At 49.6% G+C, this 23,443-nt stretch overlaps 1 protein-coding gene across 1 annotated transcript; it reads left to right on the top strand.

The window, feature by feature from the left end:
* Positions 1 to 12,146: 12,146 nt before the first annotated feature.
* Positions 12,147 to 13,911, top strand: LOC136451339 (ethylene-responsive transcription factor CRF1-like). The gene has a single exon (XM_066452050.1). It carries the CDS (start codon positions 12,443 to 12,445, stop codon positions 13,601 to 13,603), a length of 1,161 nt encoding a protein of 386 aa, XP_066308147.1. The 5' UTR covers positions 12,147 to 12,442; the 3' UTR covers positions 13,604 to 13,911.
* The last annotated feature ends 9,532 nt before the right edge of the window (positions 13,912 to 23,443 follow it).

Genomic DNA, 23,443 nt, shown 5'->3' with positions numbered 1-23,443 from the left:
TCCAAACACCTTCTTTCTTTAAGATACCTAGGTATTTTAAAAAACCATAGTATTGATCTAAAACTCTAAAAACACTTTGTATCCAAATAGGACCTTAGCGAATAAACTGGCTGAACTTTAGACTACTTTTGCTCTTGAGGTTTGCAACGGTTGGAAACCTCAAGGAGCTAGGATCGACCATCGATGAGTTCCATTTTGATTTGTGGCTCTGTGAATGTGCTATGCGAATACGTCGTGTCGTGTCGTGCGGTCCGTTTGGACATGTATACCCTCCACATGTAAAGTGCAGACAAAGTTTTATGCCTACGTCGAATAACGTAGCTAGTCGTTTATATTGAGGGGAATTCGTGGAGTTGCACCATTCATCCATCTAGCAATGTTTTATTTGCAGTTTTGACACGCATCTTTCTCACTCATTCACTCGCGCCCCAGCTTCTCTGTATCCACCGTGTTTGAATTTGAACTGAACAAAATTATATTGTGGTTGTTGTTGGCATGGTGGTTTATATATTTTTGTCCTGCTACGTGCATGTACGTACTTTTATCCTGCATGGTACCTACGCGACGGACGACGTAACTGATTTTTTATATAAAAAAACAGTTGGCTTCTCAACAAAGAATACACACACACACACACACTAGTCCAGTAGTAGTCAAATACTGGCATGGCACTAGTTAGCTATCTACATACATAACACCACTAGCTAAGATACTTTTTACTAGCTAATTAATTAAATAAGCATGATCACGGGCTCACACGGCCATGTAGCGCAGGCAGATGCTCCTAATTAAGTCCTAAATACCTAAACCTAAAGCGTATTATATATATGAGCATTGAGCAAAGGCCAAATTGAAGCAGGGCCAAGCAAGACGGCTAAGACAGAGAGACAAGAAGGGGGATACGCAGGGCCAGACCGTCGGAGCACATAAAGATAAATTACGGGTCACAGGCACAGGCTGCCGGTGGTGGTGCAAGTGCAAGTGTCCAACGCAACGACGACGCACGCACGGCTGCTGGAGCTACGTTAGCTGCTGGAGTAGGTAGGTAGCTGAAGGGTGAAAAGATCCTAGCTGATGGAAGCGCCCGCAGGCGAAGAACGAAACAAATGGGAGGGGACGGGGACGCAGCTAGTTGTAGCTGGAAGGGAACATCTAGGGGGCGGTGACCCAGCATTGACCCTGTCGCTAATGCCGCCTGCTGCATGTACACTACTGATGCTCACGCCTGGCGCTAGCTCTCTCCGGGGCTCACGAGTGCCGAGATCGAGCTTAGACCCCTAGCTATTTGGCACGAGCTAGCTAGGTAGTAGAGTACGTATTAACCATAGATGACAGGGTAATAAAATAACAATGTTCGCAAATAGATGAAAAATATATACGTCTCCTCTGGCGCTCCTTCACCAGATCGAGCCATTTCTCTCGTGACCGTTTGGCTGACCTTTGGCCAGAGACGGAGCTGAAACCGCTCAGGTCAAGAAGCTGTATACCAATGCAAATGGGGTATTACATTAGCAGGCAGCAGCGTCAGGTAGCCATTGCCTGCCCATTTGGCCGCTTGCTCGTCTACGCATGCGGCGCACGCTGCCACTGCTGCTGCGTATATTACACTCAGATTCAGAAGACCAGCCAGCCAGCTAGTGAGCTAGAGCTCTGGCCGGCGGGTACCTCAGCTTTAGGTTCTGTTTGGTTTTCATAAATCAGGTGATTGAAAACCAGTGACTTATAAGTCATGCCTGTTTGGTTGTAGATGACTTATAAGCTCATACCTGTTAAGTGAAAGGTGTGGGCCACGCGAAAAGGGGTGGTTTATAAGTTTTAAGCAGGGGTGAACCAACTTATTTCCATATGACCTATAAATTGGTGATGTTTGACAAAATTAGTCACTTATTTTACTTTTTAACTTATAAGTAGGTGACTTATTTAAAACCAAATATGCCCTTAGCATTAGCTATAGGCAACAAGTCGAAGCCGGAGGCGCGCACGGCGGCCGTCGTGCAAGTTGGCGCATATATACAAATCGCCCGCTGCCCGCGTGACCGCCAGTGCTGCCTTGCGTATACGACGCCGTGCCGGACACGGGCGCGCAAACCGCCAGTGCTGCCTGCTCTCTTTAGTGCGGGCACGCATGCATGCATTTTCCGTTGACGCGGACGGGTCTCGCTCATCCCGGCGGTCACTGTCGACAGCCACGGGGTAGTCGGCTGGATCGATCGATGAACACAATGCTCCGCGAGGTGCACTGCCTCCGGTTGCGTACTTGCGTTGCGTGCGGCCTTATTATGCATGCCAGCCTCGTCGTTGGGATGCAAGTCTCTCCTACGTTTTTTTCATCGATCGAATAGGTGACGTGTCATACTATATATTTCGACGATAGGGGAAACGAAATTACAGCTTACGCGACGCGGCAAAGGGATCCAAGTGCCCACAACTCCCCATGATCTATCTATGCATGTCCGAGTCCGATTTACGAAAGACTAATTAGACCATCAACTCAGCCACTCTAAACGCTGGTACTATCAGTAGCGGACCAAGTGCTTAAACGGAGTCCAGCCTGTTCGCTTGCTCGTAAACGATCGTAAATTTCCAGCCGGGAACAGTGTTTTTCTCTCACACCAAACCAGCCAGCAATAAATAATCCACGATACGATACGGCCTCCCGAACAGACTGAGAGCGAAGCTCAAAGTGCCTATGAGATTATGTGTTCTTAACCTTTCAGTAGGCTGCAAATAGACAAATTTCTCATAGTGCATCGGCATCAGAGCCCGCCAGGCAGGCACCCAGGGTCACCGGACCCTGGGTCCTACTATATGCGTACTCTAGACAAACTTAAATTCGTTCCCCGTTATGTTCTAGAGCTCAACTTCATGTTGGATGCGAAGGAGGCGGTCCTGTGGAGGTGTCAAGTTGTTCCGAAAGCAAGTCTTTCATGTTTTGGGGTCATTGGATTGACCTAAAAATTAATTTCATTTCTCCTATATAGTAGCCGTGCTGTTCAAGCAATATATACTTTGTCATTTTTTGACTAAAAATATAAATTGTCTTTTGTGAATTGTCCACAACCAAAATGGTGGACTTCTCCTAGTGTTTTTAAGTAGTAATAAAATATTACCAGCTAGTCATAGCATATGAGAATCTCACTAGGAGGCATTTAGTAGGGAAAATTTATACTAAATTTTAAATGCTAAAACACTAGGAGAAACCCACCTCGCTAGGAGAAGTCTAAAATTCTGGTCGTGGTCATTCTATCTATACTATACTAGTTGGTTGTTTAAACTTATTGCCTAGAAATTTAGGCGCCTAGAATATAACAGCTCTAAAATAATATACATGAAGAGAACTGAGCTAAGTTGACTGACCATAAAACAATTTTGGATAATATAGATATCCACTTACATCTTTACACATCATCTAATCGCCATCGACCAGCTATAGCTAGGTAGCTAGCCACTCGATCATAAGTGATGTGACCATAGCTGGCATTAGTATTATACAATATATACAAACTTGATCATTCGGTTGACTCAAGTTTGACTGCCCAAAGCCGTGCGAGTGCGACGATCTCCTGTCTTCCTCCCTCCTCGTCGATGACCATGCACGCGACGATCCACTCGGATCCATGCATGCTTCGCGCCGTCGCATGCAGCGCTTGTCCGAGCACGGGAGAACGGGACGTGACGGGGAGCATCGCCGCCGTCCAAACGTAGCGCTGCGGATCCGCACCGTATATTCGTGTCAGGTTGTCCGGGATCCGAGTGGCGGGGCCCTGCGGCTGGAAGTAGTTAAGACAAGGCTGTGTGTGTAGGTATCCGAAATTCTGTGTGTGTACATGCCAACAGTCAAGCTAGTGGTGGAGTCTGCAAGTAAGACGTGTTTCCTTTTTTTTAAAAGAAGAAGAAGAAGAAGAATAATCCAAAGTATATTTACTTTTGCCTTGGATTTCCCTTTCAGTATCGAAAATACTTGCGCATTTAATTTGACTCAGCGCAATTGTATAGTATTTGATAACTTGTTCCTTCTTAAAAAAAAGAATATGATTCTCACTTCTCGCTCATTTAATTTGACTCAGTGCAGTGGTATATTTGATCACATGTTCCTTTTAAGAAAGAATGCAATTCTTACTTCTCGAAGGCAAAAAGGTTTGATCAAATAAATTACTAACGTTTATGATATCGAATAAGTATCGTTAGTTAAATTAATTGTAAAATATATTCTCATAGTAAATCTAATTGGATATATAAATGTTGATATTTTTTCTATAAGCTTGGTCGAACATAAGAAAGTTTGGCCTATCTAAAGCCTAAAATTCAATTATTTATTTAGACGGTTAGAGTATATATGTATTATTAACATCCTTTAAATTATGAGATCTAGTTTCTAAACATATAGTTTACATGTGCTCAAACTAAGTAATTCAAAACTTATTGACTGGATTTAGAGTAGATGTTATCCAAAATATTATCTTTTTATGACCTTATGGAGTACATCTTGAAACGAGTACCTTTGTAGCAACTTTGTGTTGACATACTACAAAATGAAATCGACGGTCAAGATTTGTGAAGGTGGGAATAAACAGATGGAAATCTCTACAGTGGCTTTGCGTTCCGCTGAGAGGAAAAGGGAGTTGCTATAGGAGTATTTAGAACGAGAGAGTGCGAGGGCGGGCGGGAACAGGCCGTCAGCTGTCAAATATGAGTTTGACACGCTGCTTTAAAACGAATGAATTCCGTCAAACGCACTCATTAGTCATTTCTACTTATATTTTAAATGGAGTACAGTACTACTCATTTCTACTACTAACATTGTACGCTCTACTTAGAGCGTATTTAGTTCCCACCCCAAAATCCAAAAAAGTGCTACGGTACCATTACATCGAATCTTGCGATACATGCATGGAGTATTAAATATAGATGAAAAAAACTAATTGCACAGTTTGGTTGAAAATTGCGAGACAAACGTTTTGAGCCTAATTAGTCCACGATTGAACACTATTTGTCAAATAAAAACGAAAATGCTACAGTAGCTCAAATTTCCAAATTTGAGCAACTAAACACGCTCTTATTGGAAAAGGGTCATTTCCAGCAGGGAGTGAAGGTACGGTCTCTGTGACACCGTTCGTTCACCAATGCTGTGGTGAGGCAGCAGAAAAGAACCAGTGGAGGGAGCGGCGCGGGTAAAAACCGAGGGAAGGAGAAGGAATGTTTCGTACACGTCAGCGTCACAGGTTGCGAAATGCGAATGGAGTGGAGGCAGATGGGATGGGGAAGCAAAGGGCGTGACGAAATTTGACACTGGCAGGCCACAGTAAAAGAGAGGGAGCAAGCAGACCGACACGGCGCCTGTGGATGTGCTCGGTCTCTCCCTCTTTGCCGGCCGTACTGGTGCTGCGTGTGTTTGTTACAGCAGGTAACGTGGGCGGCGAGAGAGAGGCGCTAGCGCGCTGCGCGCGAGTCACCAACAGGCAACAGCTGTGCCGTGGGGACTGGGGAGCGGTAGAAAAGAAAAAGGATGGCATGGCAGGCAGCGGCGGCACACCACCACGCACGCCCGTGGCCGGACACGGACGCGCTCCGGCCGGCCCGCGTCGCGAGGCCGGTCCGTCGTCCGCCCCCGCCCCCGGGGGTTAATTTTTACGTGGGGAACAGTGAGCCGTGTCGTGTCTGTGTCTCCGATCCACAGAGGGTTATTATTATTAATTTACCGCGCCGCGTGTTTTACCTTGGGCTGGCTGGTTCGTTGGTAGAGTAGAGTACCAACACGGACACCAACACCAAGCACGAATCTGGCAACGCGCCCCCGCCGACGCCGCGCGTGTTGGTCTCCGATCCTGTCCTCTTCTTCTTTCTCCTCCGTCCGTCGCACTCGCACGCCACAGGTGGAGGAGGGGCGGAGACGGCCGGCCTTTGAAATGGCAGAGGGCGAGGTGGTGTGGACACGTGAGCTAGCTGCTGTGCCTCTCATGTGCGTGCATGCATTCTTGCTGCTGCCCATGTAGGGAGTATACATATGAGAAAGTAGTAAATGCAATCATGGTTGCCACGAAAACCTTGTCACCGTTGAACGCCGATCCTCGCCCATGCTGCTGCTTCTTTGTTTGGCCTCTAGCTCAGCAGCTCCTCACGCCCGTGACGAATTGTTTTCTTTTAGTACCGTTTTTCAGTTCAGAGCATGGAGAGCCTCCGGTTTGGAGAAGTTTCATTAATGCAACAGCCTTTTCTTAAAAAAAAAACACTATCGTAGCCTTGAATTTGGCCTTTTCTTTTAACATTAGCGCTGTTCGGCTGATGGTTTCTGCGGCTGATAAGTCGGCTGATGCTGATTTATGGTGAGAGAAAAATATTGTACCATGGCTGATAAGCAGTTCAAGCGAACAGGGTAATTGTAACACTACCATAGCGTCAAGTTTGGTCAGAGTTCCGTAGGCCGAGTCAGAACGTCAAAACTTTCCTCGGGAAACAGGGACCTATAAATGGAGTGGCAATCCTAGAGATGCGACTAAACCAATTGTATTGCTTGGATGAATTCAAAACATGCGTCTACTTGATGAAGACCAAAAACATCAAAACAATTTTACATCTGGTTGTATAGTCAGTTCCAGCCAAACAAGTGTTCCTAACATCCCAACTCAGGAGCATATGACCTAGCTAGAGAGTGGAGAATATAGTTAGAGCGTGAGGATTAAAGCAGAGAACATTGTATGTGACAAGGGCATGGATGTAGCAGACAACTCGAACATCTGTCCTACTCCTCACTGCATGTTTCATTGTCTCATGCTCTCGAATCGAATTTTGTCCCTTGATACTAACCTATCTTCTACACAATCTTCTCTACTGGTTCCACATTTGTCGGTGTTTCGGACCGGCGGGCCCTCAACCGACTAGTGAAAATGTACCGCGTGCCCCTAATCCCGGATGATGATGCAAAGAGACACAAGGTTTATACTGGTTCAGGCAATAGGTGCCCTACGTCCAGTCTGAGAGGGCGATCTTGTATTCCTTGCACCGATGTGCTTGTAGTAAGGGTTTACAAGCTGAGCGAGAGAGGGAGCTAGCCCCAGGTCTCTGCGTAGTGGCGTGAATTGCTTGAGATGTTGATCTCTCGCAGTGAGGAAGAGTGTGTGTTACAGGGCGTTGCGTTGTTTGCTCGTGTGTGTCCATTACCTAGAAGCGGCCCTGGTCACTCCCTTTTATAGTCGAAGGGAGGCACGGGGGCGGTACATGGATTTGCTACGTGGCGTTCTATGAGCAGAGGCGGCATATCCGAGCCCTGTAGCTTGTCACTGTGGCGGCATGATCGGTGGAGCGGCCTTGTCCTCGGTGCACTGGAGCGACGCGTCGGTCACGCCTGATCCTGTGCGACGTGGGAGCTCCTGCGGCTTGGCGCAGGTTATGGTGCGCACTGCAGACGATGTGCTGGTTGCTGTATGTTGACAACATAGAGAGCCGAGGCACAGTCGGTGCTTGGCTGAACCATTGTGGGGGCTCAGCGGGCACGAGTCCCGAGGCTATAGGAGCCCGGAAGCGGATAGCCGAGGCTCGGAGGGAGCAGTTGATCTTGCACGTTGATTCCGAGGCTACAGGGACCCGGACTTGACTCTCCACGCACGCTGTCCTCAGAGCAGGTGGGGGTTAGGCAGCACAGTGCAGCACGGGTGTCAGTCGTGGGCATAGCGCCGAGCACAGCGACCGGTAACCCCTGCCCTGTCCTGTCCCGGACGGCATGGCGTCGATATGACTCCCATCTCGCCGGCCACTCCGCTGTATCGAGTCGTTGTTTGGCTGACGTCGCGAGAGTGGTTGGACGCGTTGGTTGGATGTGACGTCCTCGTTCGAGGCCTCGTGGCGCGGGGCCTCGGGCGAGTCGTAGAATCGGTACCTCGTCCGAGGCCTTACGTGTGGGGCCTCGGGCGAGGCAGAGAATCGGTACCTCGTCCGAGGCCTTACGCGCGGGGCCTCGAGCGAGGCGGAGAATCGGTACCTCGTCCAAGGCCTTACGCGCGGGGCCTCGAGCGAGGCAGAGAATCGGTAGCTCGTCCGAGGCCCTACGGGCGGGGCCTCGGGCGAGTCGGAGAATCGGTACCTCGTCCGAGGCCTTACGGGTGGGGCCTCGGGCGAGTCAGAGAATCGGTACCTCGTCTGAGGCCTCATGGTTTTGTTCTGGGCCGAGCCCACTTCGGGTGAGCCCGAATATTGCTCGAGGTGGGCCGGGCGGTCCAGCCGAGCCTCGGATAAGGTGGGGGTTTGCCGGTGGTTGTCTCTTAGTTTTGATTTTTACGAGGTCTCAGCGATTTTTTCGGCTCTTGCTTAGGGGACCCCTTTTTATGGTACCCGACAACATTGCTAACATATTAGTACAGTTCTTCGTGTGATTCTAGAGCACGAGTGTGTTGCAATCGGATTTAGATGCATGTTACAGCAATGTGAAGCACAAAGACAAATGCAGTTGAGAGGTCTAAGGAATTGAAACAATACCATATTGACTAAAATCTCCACGATTGGGGTGGCAATCCTAGATACGCGACTCAACTAGTTGCATTGCTTGGATGGATTCAAGACATGGATCTACTTGATGAAGGCAAAAAGAAACCCATCAAAACAATTATAACCTAGCATTGTAGACAGTTCCAACCAAGCAAAGTGCGCCCATCATCCTAACTCATGGGTATAAGGGCCATAGTGGAGAATGTAGGTAGAGAGTGAGGATTGAAAGAGAGAACATTGTATGTGACTAGGGCATGAGTGTAATAGACATCTCGAACAACTTCTTACTCATCACTGCAATGTTCATTGTCTAGTACTCTCGAATCAAATTTTATCCATCGATTCCAAACTATCTTCTACGCAGTTTTCTCTAATGGTTTCCTGTTGCTAACATATTATTAGTACAACTCTTCATGAAACTAGAGAACAAGGGTGTTGCCATAAGATTTACATCCGTGTTACATCAATGGGAAGCGCAAAGACAAATGTAGTTGAGATCTAACGATTTGCAAACAATACCATAGCGACAAAAGTCTCCATGATTAGCGTGTTAGTCCTAGAGATGTGACTTAACTAGCTATATTGCTTGGATGGATTCCAGGAGTGGATCTGCTTAGTGAAGACAAAAACACAGCAAAACAAATTTACATCTGTCAATGTAGTCGGTTCCAGCTAACCAAGCATCGTTTAGCATATCGATACGCTTCCGCATAATCCAAGATACCAAAACCGTCTACCCAACATTTGGTCTATTGGTTTACCTTTGCAAATCGGCATGGGAAACAAGCTTAGGGTGATCAAATTTTTACGTTCAATTTCCTAAACAACAAGTAAGCTCACACAAGCAAACCGACCACGTCTTACCAACACCATGATTATCAAGAAACCAAAGAGTCCACAATAATTCTAGTGTTTTGCTTGTTTCTATTTAATATTCAAACAGAGTTATTTTACAAGTCATGGACTCATGGTACCTCGTGTGAATAGATTAAGGTGTGTTTCATGAGAACAAGGAGGCACATGATTGCACCATGTCATGTAATATTATGCTAAAGCTAGCGCCGATTTGTAAAGACTTGCATTTTTTGCACTTAAATCTCTTTAGAATGCCCATCTCGTTCGACTAGGTGGATCCAAGAAATGAGTCTACTCGACAACGACAAAACTATCCACCGAACAAATTACATGTGATGATGTGGCTGGCTCCAACTAACTAAATGACATTTACTGTCCCAACCCAATGCTGCAGTATCCAATGCATCGAAACGCGTTTCTGTTCGACCTACCATTTTTCCGTTTGCAAAAATAATATATAAAACCAAACCTTCGAACAAAAACTGATACCCAGATTCCTTCACGGTAATTCTGCACACACAGGCTAACCCGTTACATCAAACTAACACAACCATGAACCAGCTGCCAATGGTTGGCTTGAACTGTAACTTACTGTGAGAACTAAATGCTATGGTATCCTATGCATGAAAACATATTGCTAATTAACCTAACTTTTTCCTTTGTAAAATTAGTTTGTAAACCAAACGAGTCGAACAAAAACTTCCATCCAGTTCCCTTAACAATAATTCTGCATGCACGCAGATAAAGGATTACATCCTACTAATTGAACCATGAGCAAAATGTTAATAGGCTAACTATAGTTCCCTTTTTCCCTTGTTTCCAAAAGACATTGAAAATAAATAACTTTGGCGAATCATGTTTCTTTAGGCATTAACTTAATTACTTAGGTGTGTTTCTTGAGAACGAGGAAGGGCATGGTTGCACAAACATTGTGCAAAAAATCTGATAAGGGGAGGATTAGGCAAAATAGTTATCTTTTTTTAGTGAGCTCAGTTTCTTCATTTGCCTACAATGAAATATGAATATTGAGGTGCTAAAAAATGTTGGCAATTTTCGTATTCCATGACTTGTTAAGTTATTACATATTGATAATTATTTTATCTGCCACAACTTCACCACCCCTTCACAAAAATCATAGATTCTTTTCATATGGGAGGTTCTGGTTGCTTCATCTAATTCATCTACCAGGCAAGCAACAAAGTCAAATCTAAACGGCAAGTTGTTTTCTGTGGTTACTGGCTCACTTTATTCATAGCTGTCTTGATTATTACTTACCATGATTCTCTTGCATTTTGCACATGTTTGTATAAACACTAAATCATTTCAGATTTGAAATTTGATTATACAATTTATTGGTGTACTTGGTTGTCAACATGGTGCTTTAGTTATCGTTCGATTACCATATCAATATGTTGTTGCTCCGAGGCTTTGATATTTCTTGTCTACACAAAATAGAATCGAACACAATTGGTCAAGAACGCTTACACATTTCTTTTAACTTGGGTGCTGATAGTCCTTTCACATTTCAAAATTCAAATGAACAAGCCAAGAAAGCATGTTGGTTGCCAGAATTTTCTGTTTTCTGAGGTTCCTCCCGCTCTTGTTCATCAATGAGTGAGTCTGTAAACAATATCTCCAACAATAATTTTTTGGCATTTTTCAGTTTGTACAATAGTGCAACGCTGTAAATAAAAACTATTCACCCGCCACAGCTTCTAGTGCGCTTCAACTGTCACGCCAGCGAAGGTTAGTTCCCACATTATGTGACAACTGTATTAATGACAGTAGCCTATGTGTATCTCCAAGATCTAAAAAATCAAATATTGTGATCTTGAGATTCTGCCAGATTCTATTTATTCTCATATGTAGCACACAGTTTCTAAGCTTGCAAACGAAAAAAACACCCATTTCAAATTCAAAACAAGGAGGGAAAAAAAAATCACAGCCCGGGGGTAGGTGGGTAGGCCCCCTTTCCCTTTTGCCTTGGCACGCAAGCAGCCGCTGACTGGATTGGATCAGGAGCGAGGCCGAGGGAGACTAGAGGGACGCAAATGAGAAAAAGATTAGGAGCGGCGGGAGAAAAAACCGGCAGAAATATCTCCAACGAAAAAAAACCACTCGTGAATCCCGAAATTGGCCGTGGTGAAAGAAGAGGAGAAAAGAAAGAACCTGCACGCCGCGCGGCCTTTGCCCACCCCCAAAGACTTGACCACAGTTTAACCCCACCCCCGGTCAGTCCGGCTCACGTGACCGTCCCTGACACGTGGGGTCTCCACACACGCGGCGCGCATCCAGTGGCCACGCGCGGGATGCGGCGCTCCGCTCTCCCACACGTCGGCCGCCGCTAGAATCCCTGCGTCGCTTGCAGGTGGGTCCGGTTTGGGATACGGCCCGGTACCGTTGGATACCCGGCTCTGCTGTCATTTACAGGTGGGTCCTGCGCAGGGGAATTACTGCCTGCCTGTGCGGCCAGTGTTGGTGGGAAAGTAAAACGTACGGGGGCCAGGTGGTTAGGAGTAGTACGTCGATGTGTTTTACTGCCAGCGGTAAAACGGGCAGCCAGCAAGCCAGGCGATGGCATTCACTTTTCGCCATTTTTCAGCAGCTACGAGACCACACTTTCGAAATTTGAAATGACGTCCTTTTTTGGGGAAATTTTGCGAGAAAGGGCCGGAGTAGGAAAAGCCACGCAGGAAAGCGAGCAAAATTTTTTTTTTTAGGAGTAAACATAAATCCGGGTTTCCCGAAATGGCCTCCAGGATGCTATAAAAGTGGGGCGGACTCCGGTGCTCTCAGCCTACCTCCAGCAGCAACAGCAAACAGCGACAGCGAGCGCATCAAGCACGCAGAGTAGCAGGAGGCCAGGCGGTGCCGGGGACACCACCCCCACCCCACCCGGCCTTCTTCCCCCTCCGGCCGGCGCCTCGTCTCCACCTCCGAAAGCCGCGAGCTTGTCCGCCAGGGCTTTCGGGAGAGGAGTGGTTTCCGGTGGCGTAGGAGGTTGGGTTTGGGTGGCCGTGCCATCCCCTTCCAGAGCCTCGGAAGAGGGTTCTTGAGGGGTTTTAGGAGTGGGGCAAGCTTGGTGGCGAAGTCAAATGCGAGCGGAGTGATGTGGCCCATGGAGGAGGAGATGTTCGTGCCGGTGAGGCGGACGGAGCACGTCGAGGTCACCTCCCGGGCGGTGGAGGTGGCGCCGGCGGCCAAGTGGAGGGAAGCGGCGGGGGCCTCCTCCGTCGTGGGCCCCCGGACGGTGCGGTTCTTCTGCGACGACTACGACGCGACCGACTCGTCCGGCGACGAGGCGGAGGAGGACGCCGTCGCGCGCAGGAGGGTGAAGCGCTACGTGCAGGAGATCCGCCTGGAACGGGCGGTGAAGGAGGAGGTCCCCGCCGGGAGGGCCGCGGCGTCCTCGGCTGCCGCGACGGTGGGCGCGGCTGTGGAGAGGACCTCCAGACTGGTCCTCCCCGGGCGGAAGAGGAGGTCCGACAGCGCCGCGGCGGAGCCCCGGTTCCGTGGCGTGCGGCGTCGGCCGTGGGGCAAGTACGCGGCGGAGATCCGCGACCCGTGGCGGCGGGTGCGGGTGTGGCTCGGCACCTTCGACACCGCCGAGGAGGCGGCCAAGGTGTACGACTCGGCCGCCATCCAGCTGCGCGGGCCCGACGCCACCACCAACTTCGAACAGGTGGACGACGCGCCGGTCCCTGTCCCCGACGAGGTCGCCGAGCGCCTCCCGCAGCCGCCGGCGCCGGTCTTGGCTCCGGCAGCGTCCAAGAACGCTTCCTCCTCCGCCACGTCCTACGACTCCGGCGAGGAGTCCCCAGCGGCGGCGGCGTCCCCGACCTCCGTGCTCCGCTCATTCCCGCCCTCCGCGGTCGCCGACGACACCTGCAGCAAGGCGGCCGCCAAGAAACCGGCGCCGGCACCGGCAGTTCCAGCTGCGCCGGCCCCGGAGATCGACGAGTCGACCGGCGGCAGCAGCAGTGTGTTCGGCTGCCCGTTCTCCTCCACCGACGACTGCTTCGGCAGCGAGTTCCCGCCGCTGTACACCGACTTTGACCTGCTCGCGGACTTCCCGGAGCCGTCGCTGGACTTCCTCGCGGACATCCCCGAGGAGCCGCTGTCCCTGGCGCCGTCGATCCCGGTGGGGAGCCCCGAGGAGTGCCCGTCCGACGCGGAGCCGGCGTCGCCGGCGAGGTGGCAGCAGGTGGACGACTTCTTCCAAGACATCACCGACCTGTTCCAGATCGACGACCCTCTTCCCGTCGTCTAGTGCTCCCGCCCGCCTGCCCCGCCAACTCTCTCTGCGCACCGGATTCGCCTAGTCCGGCCAATTTTGTTTCCGTTCGTGTTGTTTTTATTTTCTAGTTGTTGTATTCTTTTAGCGTAAGAAGAGATAAAGAAGTGTCCGGCTCGGCAGCGCAGTGTTTGGCCGCCGGCGCCGCCGCTGCCGCCATGTGTGCTGGGCACCATCCCCCGCCAAGGAGGAAGAAGGAAGTGAGTCGTTGGCCGGGGTACCGAGTTATCAGTAATTGGCGAGAATTAATGAAGCTATGAGTAATTAGCGATTCGTTTCCCCAACCACAGCAACGTGTTGTCTCTGCTTCTGTCTGACGCCTCCTTGCCTGGGCCGTGCCGCCCCGCCGCGCGAGGGCGGGCGCGACGTCCGGCGACGGACGGAGCGCGGGTTCCCGATACGGCCCGCGATTTGCTCGCCTCCGCGGCCACGAGGCCGTACGCTGCAGTAAATGCTGGAGCCGGCCGTGGTCGCAGGGTCGCTGCGGCACCGGCACATTTACCCCGTCCCTGCCTGATGACTGGCTGGTGCGTTTTTGTTTTCCCCCCCTTCGCGTGGAAACCGGCGCCGGGGAAGCGGGGTTTCCGTCGTGCGCCGCGGCTCGAGGCACCGAGGGCACGCCGGCCGACGAGCGAGCGAGCGGACGAGAAATTGGCGAGGCGTGGCCGGCGTCCGGCGAGCGGGCGTGTTCATCGCGGCGGCCGGCGACAAAGACGGGGTAGTAAGGCAGTCTCCAACGGGAGAACTGTTGCGGAACCCGAACTAAAAAAAAAAAAAAGTAATATCTATAGCCTCCAACTAAGTATATGTATGAAAGATCTATTTTGAATGCTAGGAGAGCCCGTATATAAAAGATCTATTTTGAGTGCTAGGAGAGGCATAAATCTGAGTATCTTTTTTCTGAAGATCTATTTGCAGAAAGGGTTGTCTTTGGGTATTTTGTTGGAGAAAACTAAAAATAGATAGCGCTACCTCATAGATAAATAGGTCTTGTATTTTGGTCATGGTTATTTAAGATAGTGTAAGGCCCTGTTTGCTTATCTTATAATTCAAGTATTTTAATTTTGTTTTCAGCGAGTGCCTAAGCCCGTGTTTAGTTGCTAGGCCAAATTCTAAAAAAGTGCTACAGTATCCATCACATCGAATTTTGTGATATAGTGCATGGAGCATTAAATGTAGGCGAAACAAAACTAATTGTACAGTTTGGTTGGAAATCAGGAGACGAACATCTTGAGTCTAATTAGACCATGATTGAACACTAATTATCAAATAAAAATAAAAGTGCTATATTAGTCCAAAATCCAAAATTCACGTAACTAAACACCCTCTAAGAGGCGTGGCTTTGGGTGGTTAACTCTTTAAAACCGACCTGCCCTCTTTTCTCGTGGGCAGAGCAGAGCTGCAGAGGCGAGCGTGGCTGCGTGCCGTGCCGTCGGCTGGCTCTGGCACCGTGCGTGGCCAGGCCTGGCCAGTGGTCTTTCTTTCCCCCTTTGGACTCTTTTGACCACCTTTGCTGGCACGGCGGCCAGGACACCCCCGTTCGTACTTGTGCTCCTACGTAAGCGTGCATGGATGGATGCACTCCGGTTCAAAATTCAAAAGTGGGCAGACAAACAGAGCAACTCTACTAGAAGTACTGCCCAAAGCTTTGTTAGTGTAAACGACGCCGGCAGCCACGTCGGAGCGAAAGGCAGCACACTAGCGTTTGCACTGCACGGCAAGCAGGAAGGACACATGGAAAGACGGCGTGGCTGGTGCCTCCTTTCTTTTGGAAGGAATGAAGCACGGAAGGCCTTTAGCAGAGAGGGCATGGGGGACGCCGGGACGTACGAGATCGGCCGGCCGATCGAGGCCGCCGACCGGTGCTCGCCTTTTAGGAAGGAGACGGGGAATTCTCCCCTCCTTTCTGTTTTCCCTTTCTGTCCAGCACCGGCCGGCCCTCCCTCCCGTCCGTCCCACGGGCCACGGCTGACGGCTCCATGTCCATCCATCCACGGCCCACCGCCTTTGGTTCGGGTATCTTGTTGATCGCCTGCCTTGTGCCTGCGCAGCGCAGCGCAGGGGGAGGCCCGCAGCAGCACCAAAGACGACGTCGCCGTGCCGTGCTCTGCAGCTTTACCATGGACCAGACCAGCCAGCCATTCTGGTCGGAATACCGAGGGTTTTACCTATATGCCATTATAAAAGGTTGTAGCTATTCATAAACCATTAAAAATTTTGAGCGGTCATGGATGCCGCTGGTCAAAATTTCTTTGCCCTCTATGCCATTCCGTCCACCTTCTGTTAGGTTTTCACCGTTTGTTGGCCCTGACACGTGTCCAGAATGCCCTCGGTAGCTGTTTTTCTCAATCCCTCGCCGCCGGTCCTACACGGCGTACCCGGCGTCCGAGGACGAGCTGATGCGGGCCGTAGCCGCCCCGCGTCCAGGAGCGGTGATGGCAAGGGCCTCGTCATCAGCACCAGCGACTCGACCGCATCATGCCCGTCGACACCACGGCCGGGGACGTGACGGTGGAAAGCAGTGTCACGCTACGGGACTTCGTCGCACCGTCACAGTCTCGCGGATTCCACCAAGGCCGGGCTCGCGCTGCCCTACGTGCCCTACTAGTGGGGTCTCATCGTCGACGGCATGCTCGCCGCAGTGGAGGAGGGCGTTGGGAGGCGGCATCCACGGAGCACGGGCGAGCTCCACCGGGCGCGCGAGACGGCGGCTGCGGCGAGCTATATCGGGGCGGCAAGACGACGGCCTCCTCGAGCACAGCTGGCACCTACGCCTATGGAGGACCATCCAGGCCGGTGGCGGCAGCACAGTCGGGCACGATGCGATGCTCGGCAACGGGCGCGTCGGTGCAAGGCAACGTGAAGCAGTGAACATGTGCTTCGGCAACGGCGTTGGCAGCGGCGCGAGGTCGCTAGGGTCAGCAGCGTGGGCAGCAGCGCGATTCCTTCTCGTGCAGGTCTACCCGTACGACCGTACCTGATGGAAGAGGGGGCTGCGATGACATGGCTTGTCACGGCGAGCAGGTGGTCACCATCTCTGGGTACAAGTACGTGGCGGCCAACGACGAGCAGGCGCTGGTCAAGGCCGGGCGCACCAGCCCGTCAACGCTGCCATCGAGGCGTCCGGGAGGCACTTCCAGTTCTACAGCGGGGTACATAAACGTAACCATTACCAATCTCGATCCATTCAGCTGCCATTGCAAGGCTCGGCATGCCCTCATGGTGGTGGCCGTCGCGCAGGTCGTGCCTGAGCCTGATGAACGCGTGTTCGGGTAGATGGCCAGCGCATGGTCGCCGCGCATGTCGTGCCTGAGTCTGATGAACGCGTGTTTGGGCGGATGGGCGGAGCACTGCGACTACCACAGTGGTCCACTGACGGCTCGTCGGGACGTGCTTGCCCGTATCCAGTGGCTTAGCTGACTTGCTTTCTGCTTGTGGGTTCGAAATTGGTTTTGAGATGGTCAATGAGAGAATTTATACTATTTTAGTAAACTCTACGGTCAGCAATATGATAGTGGGGCAGAGTTTTGGCCAAGTGAAGTGTTCATGGGTGAAGTTTTTCACCTTTTCTTTCTTCGGCAAGGTTAATTATTTTGAAAAATCTTGTGTGAACACTAAAAACAGTAATAATCAAATATAAGTTGTTTCACTGTCTATAAATAATTCTCTCATGGTTCTCGTGTTAGGATGCTATAAGAATTTATATCTTATGTCCTGCAGCTAACAACACAACACGAAATCCACGATTCCTTGCTATTTAAATTGTTTTATGTTTTTGCAAACTAAACGAGGCCTAAACAAGGCCAAACTTAGGCCTAGTTTAGATCCGAAAAATTTGGCAAAATGAGCACTGTAGCGTTTTTGTTGTTATTTGACAATTAGTGTCCAATCATAGTCTAATTAGGCTTAAAAGATTCGTCTCGTGGATTTCGTCTAAACTGTGTAATTAGTTTTATTTTTTATTTATATTTAATACTTCATGCATGCGTCCAAAGATTCGATGTGACGAAAAATCTTAAAAAATTTGGCATTTTGGGTGGGGCCCTTAAGCGGGTATGGACGTTCTGCCAGCCGCGTCCAGGGAACAAACGGTCCAGGTCCACCGTGGCGGCCACGGCGTCGGCGGACGGCGACGGCGACGCCCACGACAGAGACAGACAGGTTGGGCCACCCCACTCCAGCGTCCAGCCGAAGCCGAAGGCAGAAGAGGAGAAGAGTTGTCAAACAAGCAAAAAAAAAATGTCTTTGTCCTCCTTGGACCCTCCTAGGCTAGGAGTAGCAGTAGTAGCTCCAAGCTCACTGTGGCAATCGTGTGTACGACGGACACTGGCGTTGAGATTTGAGATTTTGTTCGTGATCTCGTGGAAGGAGCGAAGATCCGTCTGTCCCGTTCACGTCCCCTCGGATCTGCGCTGCACGCCCTCGTGTCTCTCCCCCGTTGGTCTCGACTGCCCTGGCCTGCATGCCTGCGCACTGTCCTCTCTTCCTTGCGATGCGAGCGACGAGTGTGCCTGTTCGCTGAAGCTACTTTTTAATACCTCGTAATATTTCAACATAAGAGTGCGTTTGGGAGCGCTCCATGGAGCGGATTCTCGTAGAGAATCACTCCCCGGCTGCAAACGATTTTCCAGAGTGAAGGGATTTTCTACCGAGTCTCTAGAGTCATTCTATGAAATGAACTAAGAGGCTGGGAGCTGAAAAAAGTAGCTTCTTCTAATTCTGAAAAGTGATTCTCTATAGTGATTTTAAAAATTTATGCTATAGAATCGAATAGGCTGTGTTTAGTTGTAGGAATTTGGATTTTGAGGTTACTGTAACACGTTCATTTTTATTTGGCAAATAGTGTTCAAACATGGACTAATTAGGCTCAAAACGTTCATCTCGCAATTTTCCACAAAACTGTGCAATTAGTTTTTCTTTTCGTCTACATTTAATGCTCCATGCACAGACCGCAAACATTCGATGTGACAGGTATTGTAGCAAATTTTTGGAAGTTAGGGTGGAACTAAACATTCTCAGCTAAAGAATCACTCCGCCGTAGAATCAGCAAGCATCAGGGCGTCGGAGAACGAGAACTGGAGGGCTGCGTCGCCTGCCTCAGAAGTCAGACTCCAGCTTTTCTTGTCCGATGGCAGGACCGATAGATTCCTCAGCGTCAGGCGTCACCGTCAGCAGGTCGCGTGGCGTGCCAAGCAAACGAAGCGATGCGACGGCACGGGTAAACGGGCGGCGCGGCGCAGAATGTTGGAGCGGCCCCGCGCGCCCGCCCACGCCACGTCGTGCATTCACCACGAGTTCACGACGCCGTCGGCCGTCGCAGCAGCAGAGAAACACACACGCAAAACACCACGAAACCGAGCCGCGGTCGGGTCCGTCTCGTTTCACACTCGTGTCGTCGTGTCGTGGCGCCTTGTTGGCTGGGCGCTGGACGGCAGACGCCCAGCAGGCGGAGACGAGAGGGGTAGGAGAGGCCGGCCGGCCGGCCGACCGAGCGAGCGAGTGGTCAAGCGGCGTCGCCGTCGCGGCCCCGGGCTGTGGTGGCCAGGGTGTCCCGACCACGGTTTCGCCGTACGCTGCCAGCTGCCCCGCTCCGGGGCCGTGCCTCTCCGTCCTCGGGACGGGGGCGTCTTTGAGTGCGGAACAAGCTAAAGGGGTTGGATCTTGACTAAAATTTAGGCAAATGAGTGTATCGTATAGAGTGTTTAGATATTAATAAAAAAAATTACAGAATTCGTCAGTAATTTATCAGACGAGTTTATTAAATCTAACTAAGCTGTCATTAACATATATTTACTGTAGCATCATATTGTCAAACATGAGTTAATTAGGTTTAAAAGATTTCTCTCACAAATTAGTCGTAAACTGTATAATTAATTTTATAATTAATCTATATTTAATACTCTATGCATGTATTAAACATTCGATAAAATAATGATTAAAATTTACGAGGAGAACCGAACACCACCTAAGCCATCCCGAGCCGCGGAGCGCTGTGCTGCCGCCGCGTCGGCCCGCGGCGGAGGAGCGCCAGGCCAGGCAGGGGGGCGCGTGGGGGTCCAGGCACGTGTGAATGTGTAGTACTCGTACTCCTACGTGCCACGACGACGACGCGATCTCTTTCCTGTCCGGCGATCCGGCCGCTTGGATCCGGCGACAGATAAAGGCAAGGCAAGGCCACCCCCTGGCCTGTCCTGTCCTGGCCGTCCCGTGGAATTGCAGCATTTCCACTCTTTCCCCCTTCTCTCTCTCTCTTGTTTCGTGGTTCACATCTGTTGGTCAAATGAAGCATGAAAGATTCGAGGTTAGAAAAGGATCAGAGGGTAATCAAGGGCCATGGCAACGCACGGCTACAGGCCTGTACAGCCAAGTACGTGCAGGGCTAGAGACAAGCTGTACTAGCTCTATCTGCGCGTTGAAAATTTGCAGCAGTAAGCAGCTTTCAGAACCCGTATAGTAGCGGTGGTGGTGGTGTCTGATTGAATAAAGAAGCGTGATGTTGACGTGTTGCTAGAAAGTTGTCCTTTTTTTTCCCGGCCTAGAACGTTTGTTAATGCTCGTGGTCTATCATTTCAAGCTCGTAGTAGTAGCTTTACTGTGCACGAGCGTCTGAGATATTTTCGTCCACGCTTGAAAAGTCACCACCACTTGGGTGACCAGGGAGTGAGCTATGCTACATTACCACTAAAGTGAGACTAATCAAAATACTACTCCTACGTGGCCATGAGTTACACTTGCATTATTGTCCCCATCCAGCAGCCGGATTTGCTTGTCCCGCTTTCGGTGACCCCCCCCCCTACGCACGCTGGAGCTACCAGCCTAGTAGGAGCACTCCGTACCTCGCTTGGATGCGTTGCCGGCGGCCGGCCGCACACGGCAACAGCCAACAAGCAACGCCACGAGCGCGAGGGAGGCATCAGGCATGCTGTTGGTCCATTCAAAAGCTACATGGGGCTCTGGCCTGGCCGCACCGTGCCTGCATGCATGTAGGAGTAGGACGCGGTACGGCGCTGCTGGCCACGCTGTTGCATGGGTCACGCACGGCCTGGCTGCCGGACGCGGCACGAAGAAGCAAAGCAAAGCAAGCAAGAGGAGGGGAGGAGGCCGGGAGGGAGAGCGACAAGGGACAGCGCTGCCTTGGTTCCATCTCCATCGGCAGGGGCAGCAGCCGTTTTTGCGCCCGTTCGATTAGCGTATAAGCCATACTTTTTCGCTAAACAAACAATATTTTTCTCACATAATAAATCAGCAAAGTATTTTCATTCATGACATATTAGCCAAACGAACGGAGCTTTGTCGCGCCCCTCGCCACCTTCTGCCGCCGCGTACGCACGTCCTGGACCGCGGGACGACGATCCGCCGGCCTGCCTGCTGCCAACTGCCAAGCGTGATACTGTACTGGTGTTGTCAATCTCTGTCGCCCGGCCGCGTTGACGGCAACGATCCTAGCTTGTGTCGCCAAGCCGAAAACGTGAAACTCCAAAGTGCCCACAACGATTTTTTTTTTATTTTTAACACTTTTTTTTTGTAAACTAATTTTAAATCTAACACTGTTTTTTTCTTTCAAAACTAACACTTTTGGCCGCGTCTATTGCTATGGCACGGCGAAAAGGCCTGTGCCGCGTCATGCATGGTGACGCGGCAGGTGAATGACGTGGCGACGACCGATCTGACCGGTGCCGTGGCAGAGTCTGCCGCGCCACCGATCTTGGTGGCAGGCCCAGGTAAATATCGCCCGCGAGCCGCCGCCCTCCCTCTGTCTGCCTGCCCGCCGCTGCCCCTGCTCGCCCGCCCACCCAGCGCCGGCCGCGCCCACCCACTCCCACCGCGCAGCGCCCGCACCGGCCACGCCATGAACGCCGGCGCGTCACGGCTGCAATAGCCCGCTCATATCAAGGATAAGGTAGCTCCCTCTCTCGATTTTATGTTATTATGATTGTTGTTTTAGTTAGGATTAGTGATTTAGGATACTTAGGTTAGTGAATTTGTTTATTTAGGTAGGTAGTTTTTAGGGTTTAGGTTGTGTGTTGTAGTATAGTTAAGGTTTGGTTAGGTAGTTAGGGTTTAGATTACTATTAGTTAGGATTTTGGGTTTAAGGATTGATTAGGTATTTATTATTTAGTTAGTTTATAGTAGTAAATGTTGTCAGTATTTATTATTTAGTAAAGGTTGTCTGCCTGGACCGAGCAAAAGCTATGAATCTAGAAATTCTCAAACGTCTTATGATCAGAATATTTATGTAATAGTTTTAGTGAAGCACAAAGGAAATCGTAAACCATCCGGTACCAACTTTGCCAAGAAGGGAACCAACAGGAAGAAAACATTGCAATATAGCTTGAAAAGTTATTCTCTGAATATCACAGTAGTCATGTGTTTTGTATAGAATTGAATAAAATATCATTTACTTTGGTAAATTGTTTTGTCACAGCAGGAAATCAGTGGAGGTTTTTTTTTGTTAGAAATGAAGGACATGAACAAGGGAGCAAACCATTAATCACAAAATCCTAAATCATTCAGTTACTGAGGATGAATATAGGGACCTGTAAAGAGTCCACAGTGTGCATGCTGTTGTGGGTATTCATAGTAGAGAAAGAACTATTGCAAGAAAAAATGAGGAGCATCCTTTCAAAATTTTTGTTGCTGATGCCTTGCACCACGCACCTGGTATCTGCAGCCGAGGAAGAACCATTGCTAGAAAGAATAAGAATGATGTTTTTTTAGTGCCTGAGCCTTATAGGAAAGTTGCAGGTATCATAGTGCAGGGCTAGCAGGCAACACCGATTATTGGCAAGTACACTTATAAAGCCTAATGTGTCTACATGCAATGTATTAGGTGAAGCAGCAAACCTCAGAACCAAGCAACTTATATAGCAGCAGAGGCAAATTAAAACTGAGTAAGCTTAAATCGGTATGGCTCGCAATTTTTTAAGATGTTACCCCCCAAACATATTAGAATCGATCTCCACAAAGTCGGTGCATGAGGTACTTTGTAGGGATAGATCATCTATAAGTAGGTACTGATATTAGAAAGTTGGGGACACCATCAGGAAATTAGAAAAAGACTGGCGGTGTGAAACTGAACCTATACGAGCAGTGCACATTGTATATTTGAAAAGGACAAATGGTTCTTGTAAATGGACCAAATTGAATAATAGTAGAAATAGATTGTGTGAAGAGTACACAATAAAACTTAGAGATATAAGAAAAACAGTTATATTGCAAAGCCGAGTTTATTTTTACCAAGTGTGGTTGTTCAACCTTTTTCGTTGCATGCAACCATCCCCCACTGCACTGATCTCGTATATTGTAAAGCATGCGCCCCTGCAATAGGTATTGTTTTTACAAAATTAGCCAATAAAACGAGCAGCTCCTTCTGATCCTTGCAAATAATTAGATAAATCTTTTGTACCCAAGGCAATTGCAGGTAATAGTATGTCCTGTTCCCAAAATAAGATGATGAAGCAAACCAAAATTCATTGGTTGGTATAGAAAACATAACCTCGAGTTACTGCCGCTGAACTTGGCCTCATGGCATCCCCTCGGCGCGGGCCTGTGCCTCTGCACTTTGGTGCTGCCCTGCAACAATCCAGTGCTCTGGCAATGCAGGATGGCCACAATTTATCTGAATAGGCTATGCATCTGGTGAATCTACTCATCGCAGTAACAGCAAAAGAAGTATGAATGGGCCATTTTCCTTGTTATTTGTCATGTCATTGAAATGATAGAATCAGGTTTTCATGCTTTCAAATAATGTACCTCCAGATATTTCAGATTCAGATATGTAGTATATCATCTGCACCTGATCTACCACATTGAAG

The sequence above is a fragment of the Miscanthus floridulus genome, chromosome 5 (genome assembly GCF_019320115.1).
Source record: "Miscanthus floridulus cultivar M001 chromosome 5, ASM1932011v1, whole genome shotgun sequence".
NCBI lineage: Eukaryota > Viridiplantae > Streptophyta > Magnoliopsida > Poales > Poaceae > Miscanthus > Miscanthus floridulus.
The sequence above is the reverse complement of the archived record's forward strand: the minus strand, read 5'-3'. Positions and strand labels throughout refer to the sequence as shown.

What these genes read in the sequence shown, in the direction of transcription:
- LOC136451339 (XM_066452050.1), top strand. Translation starts at nt 12,443, where the DNA reads ATGTGGCCCATGGAGGAGGAGATGTTCGTGCCGGTGAGGCGGACGGAG.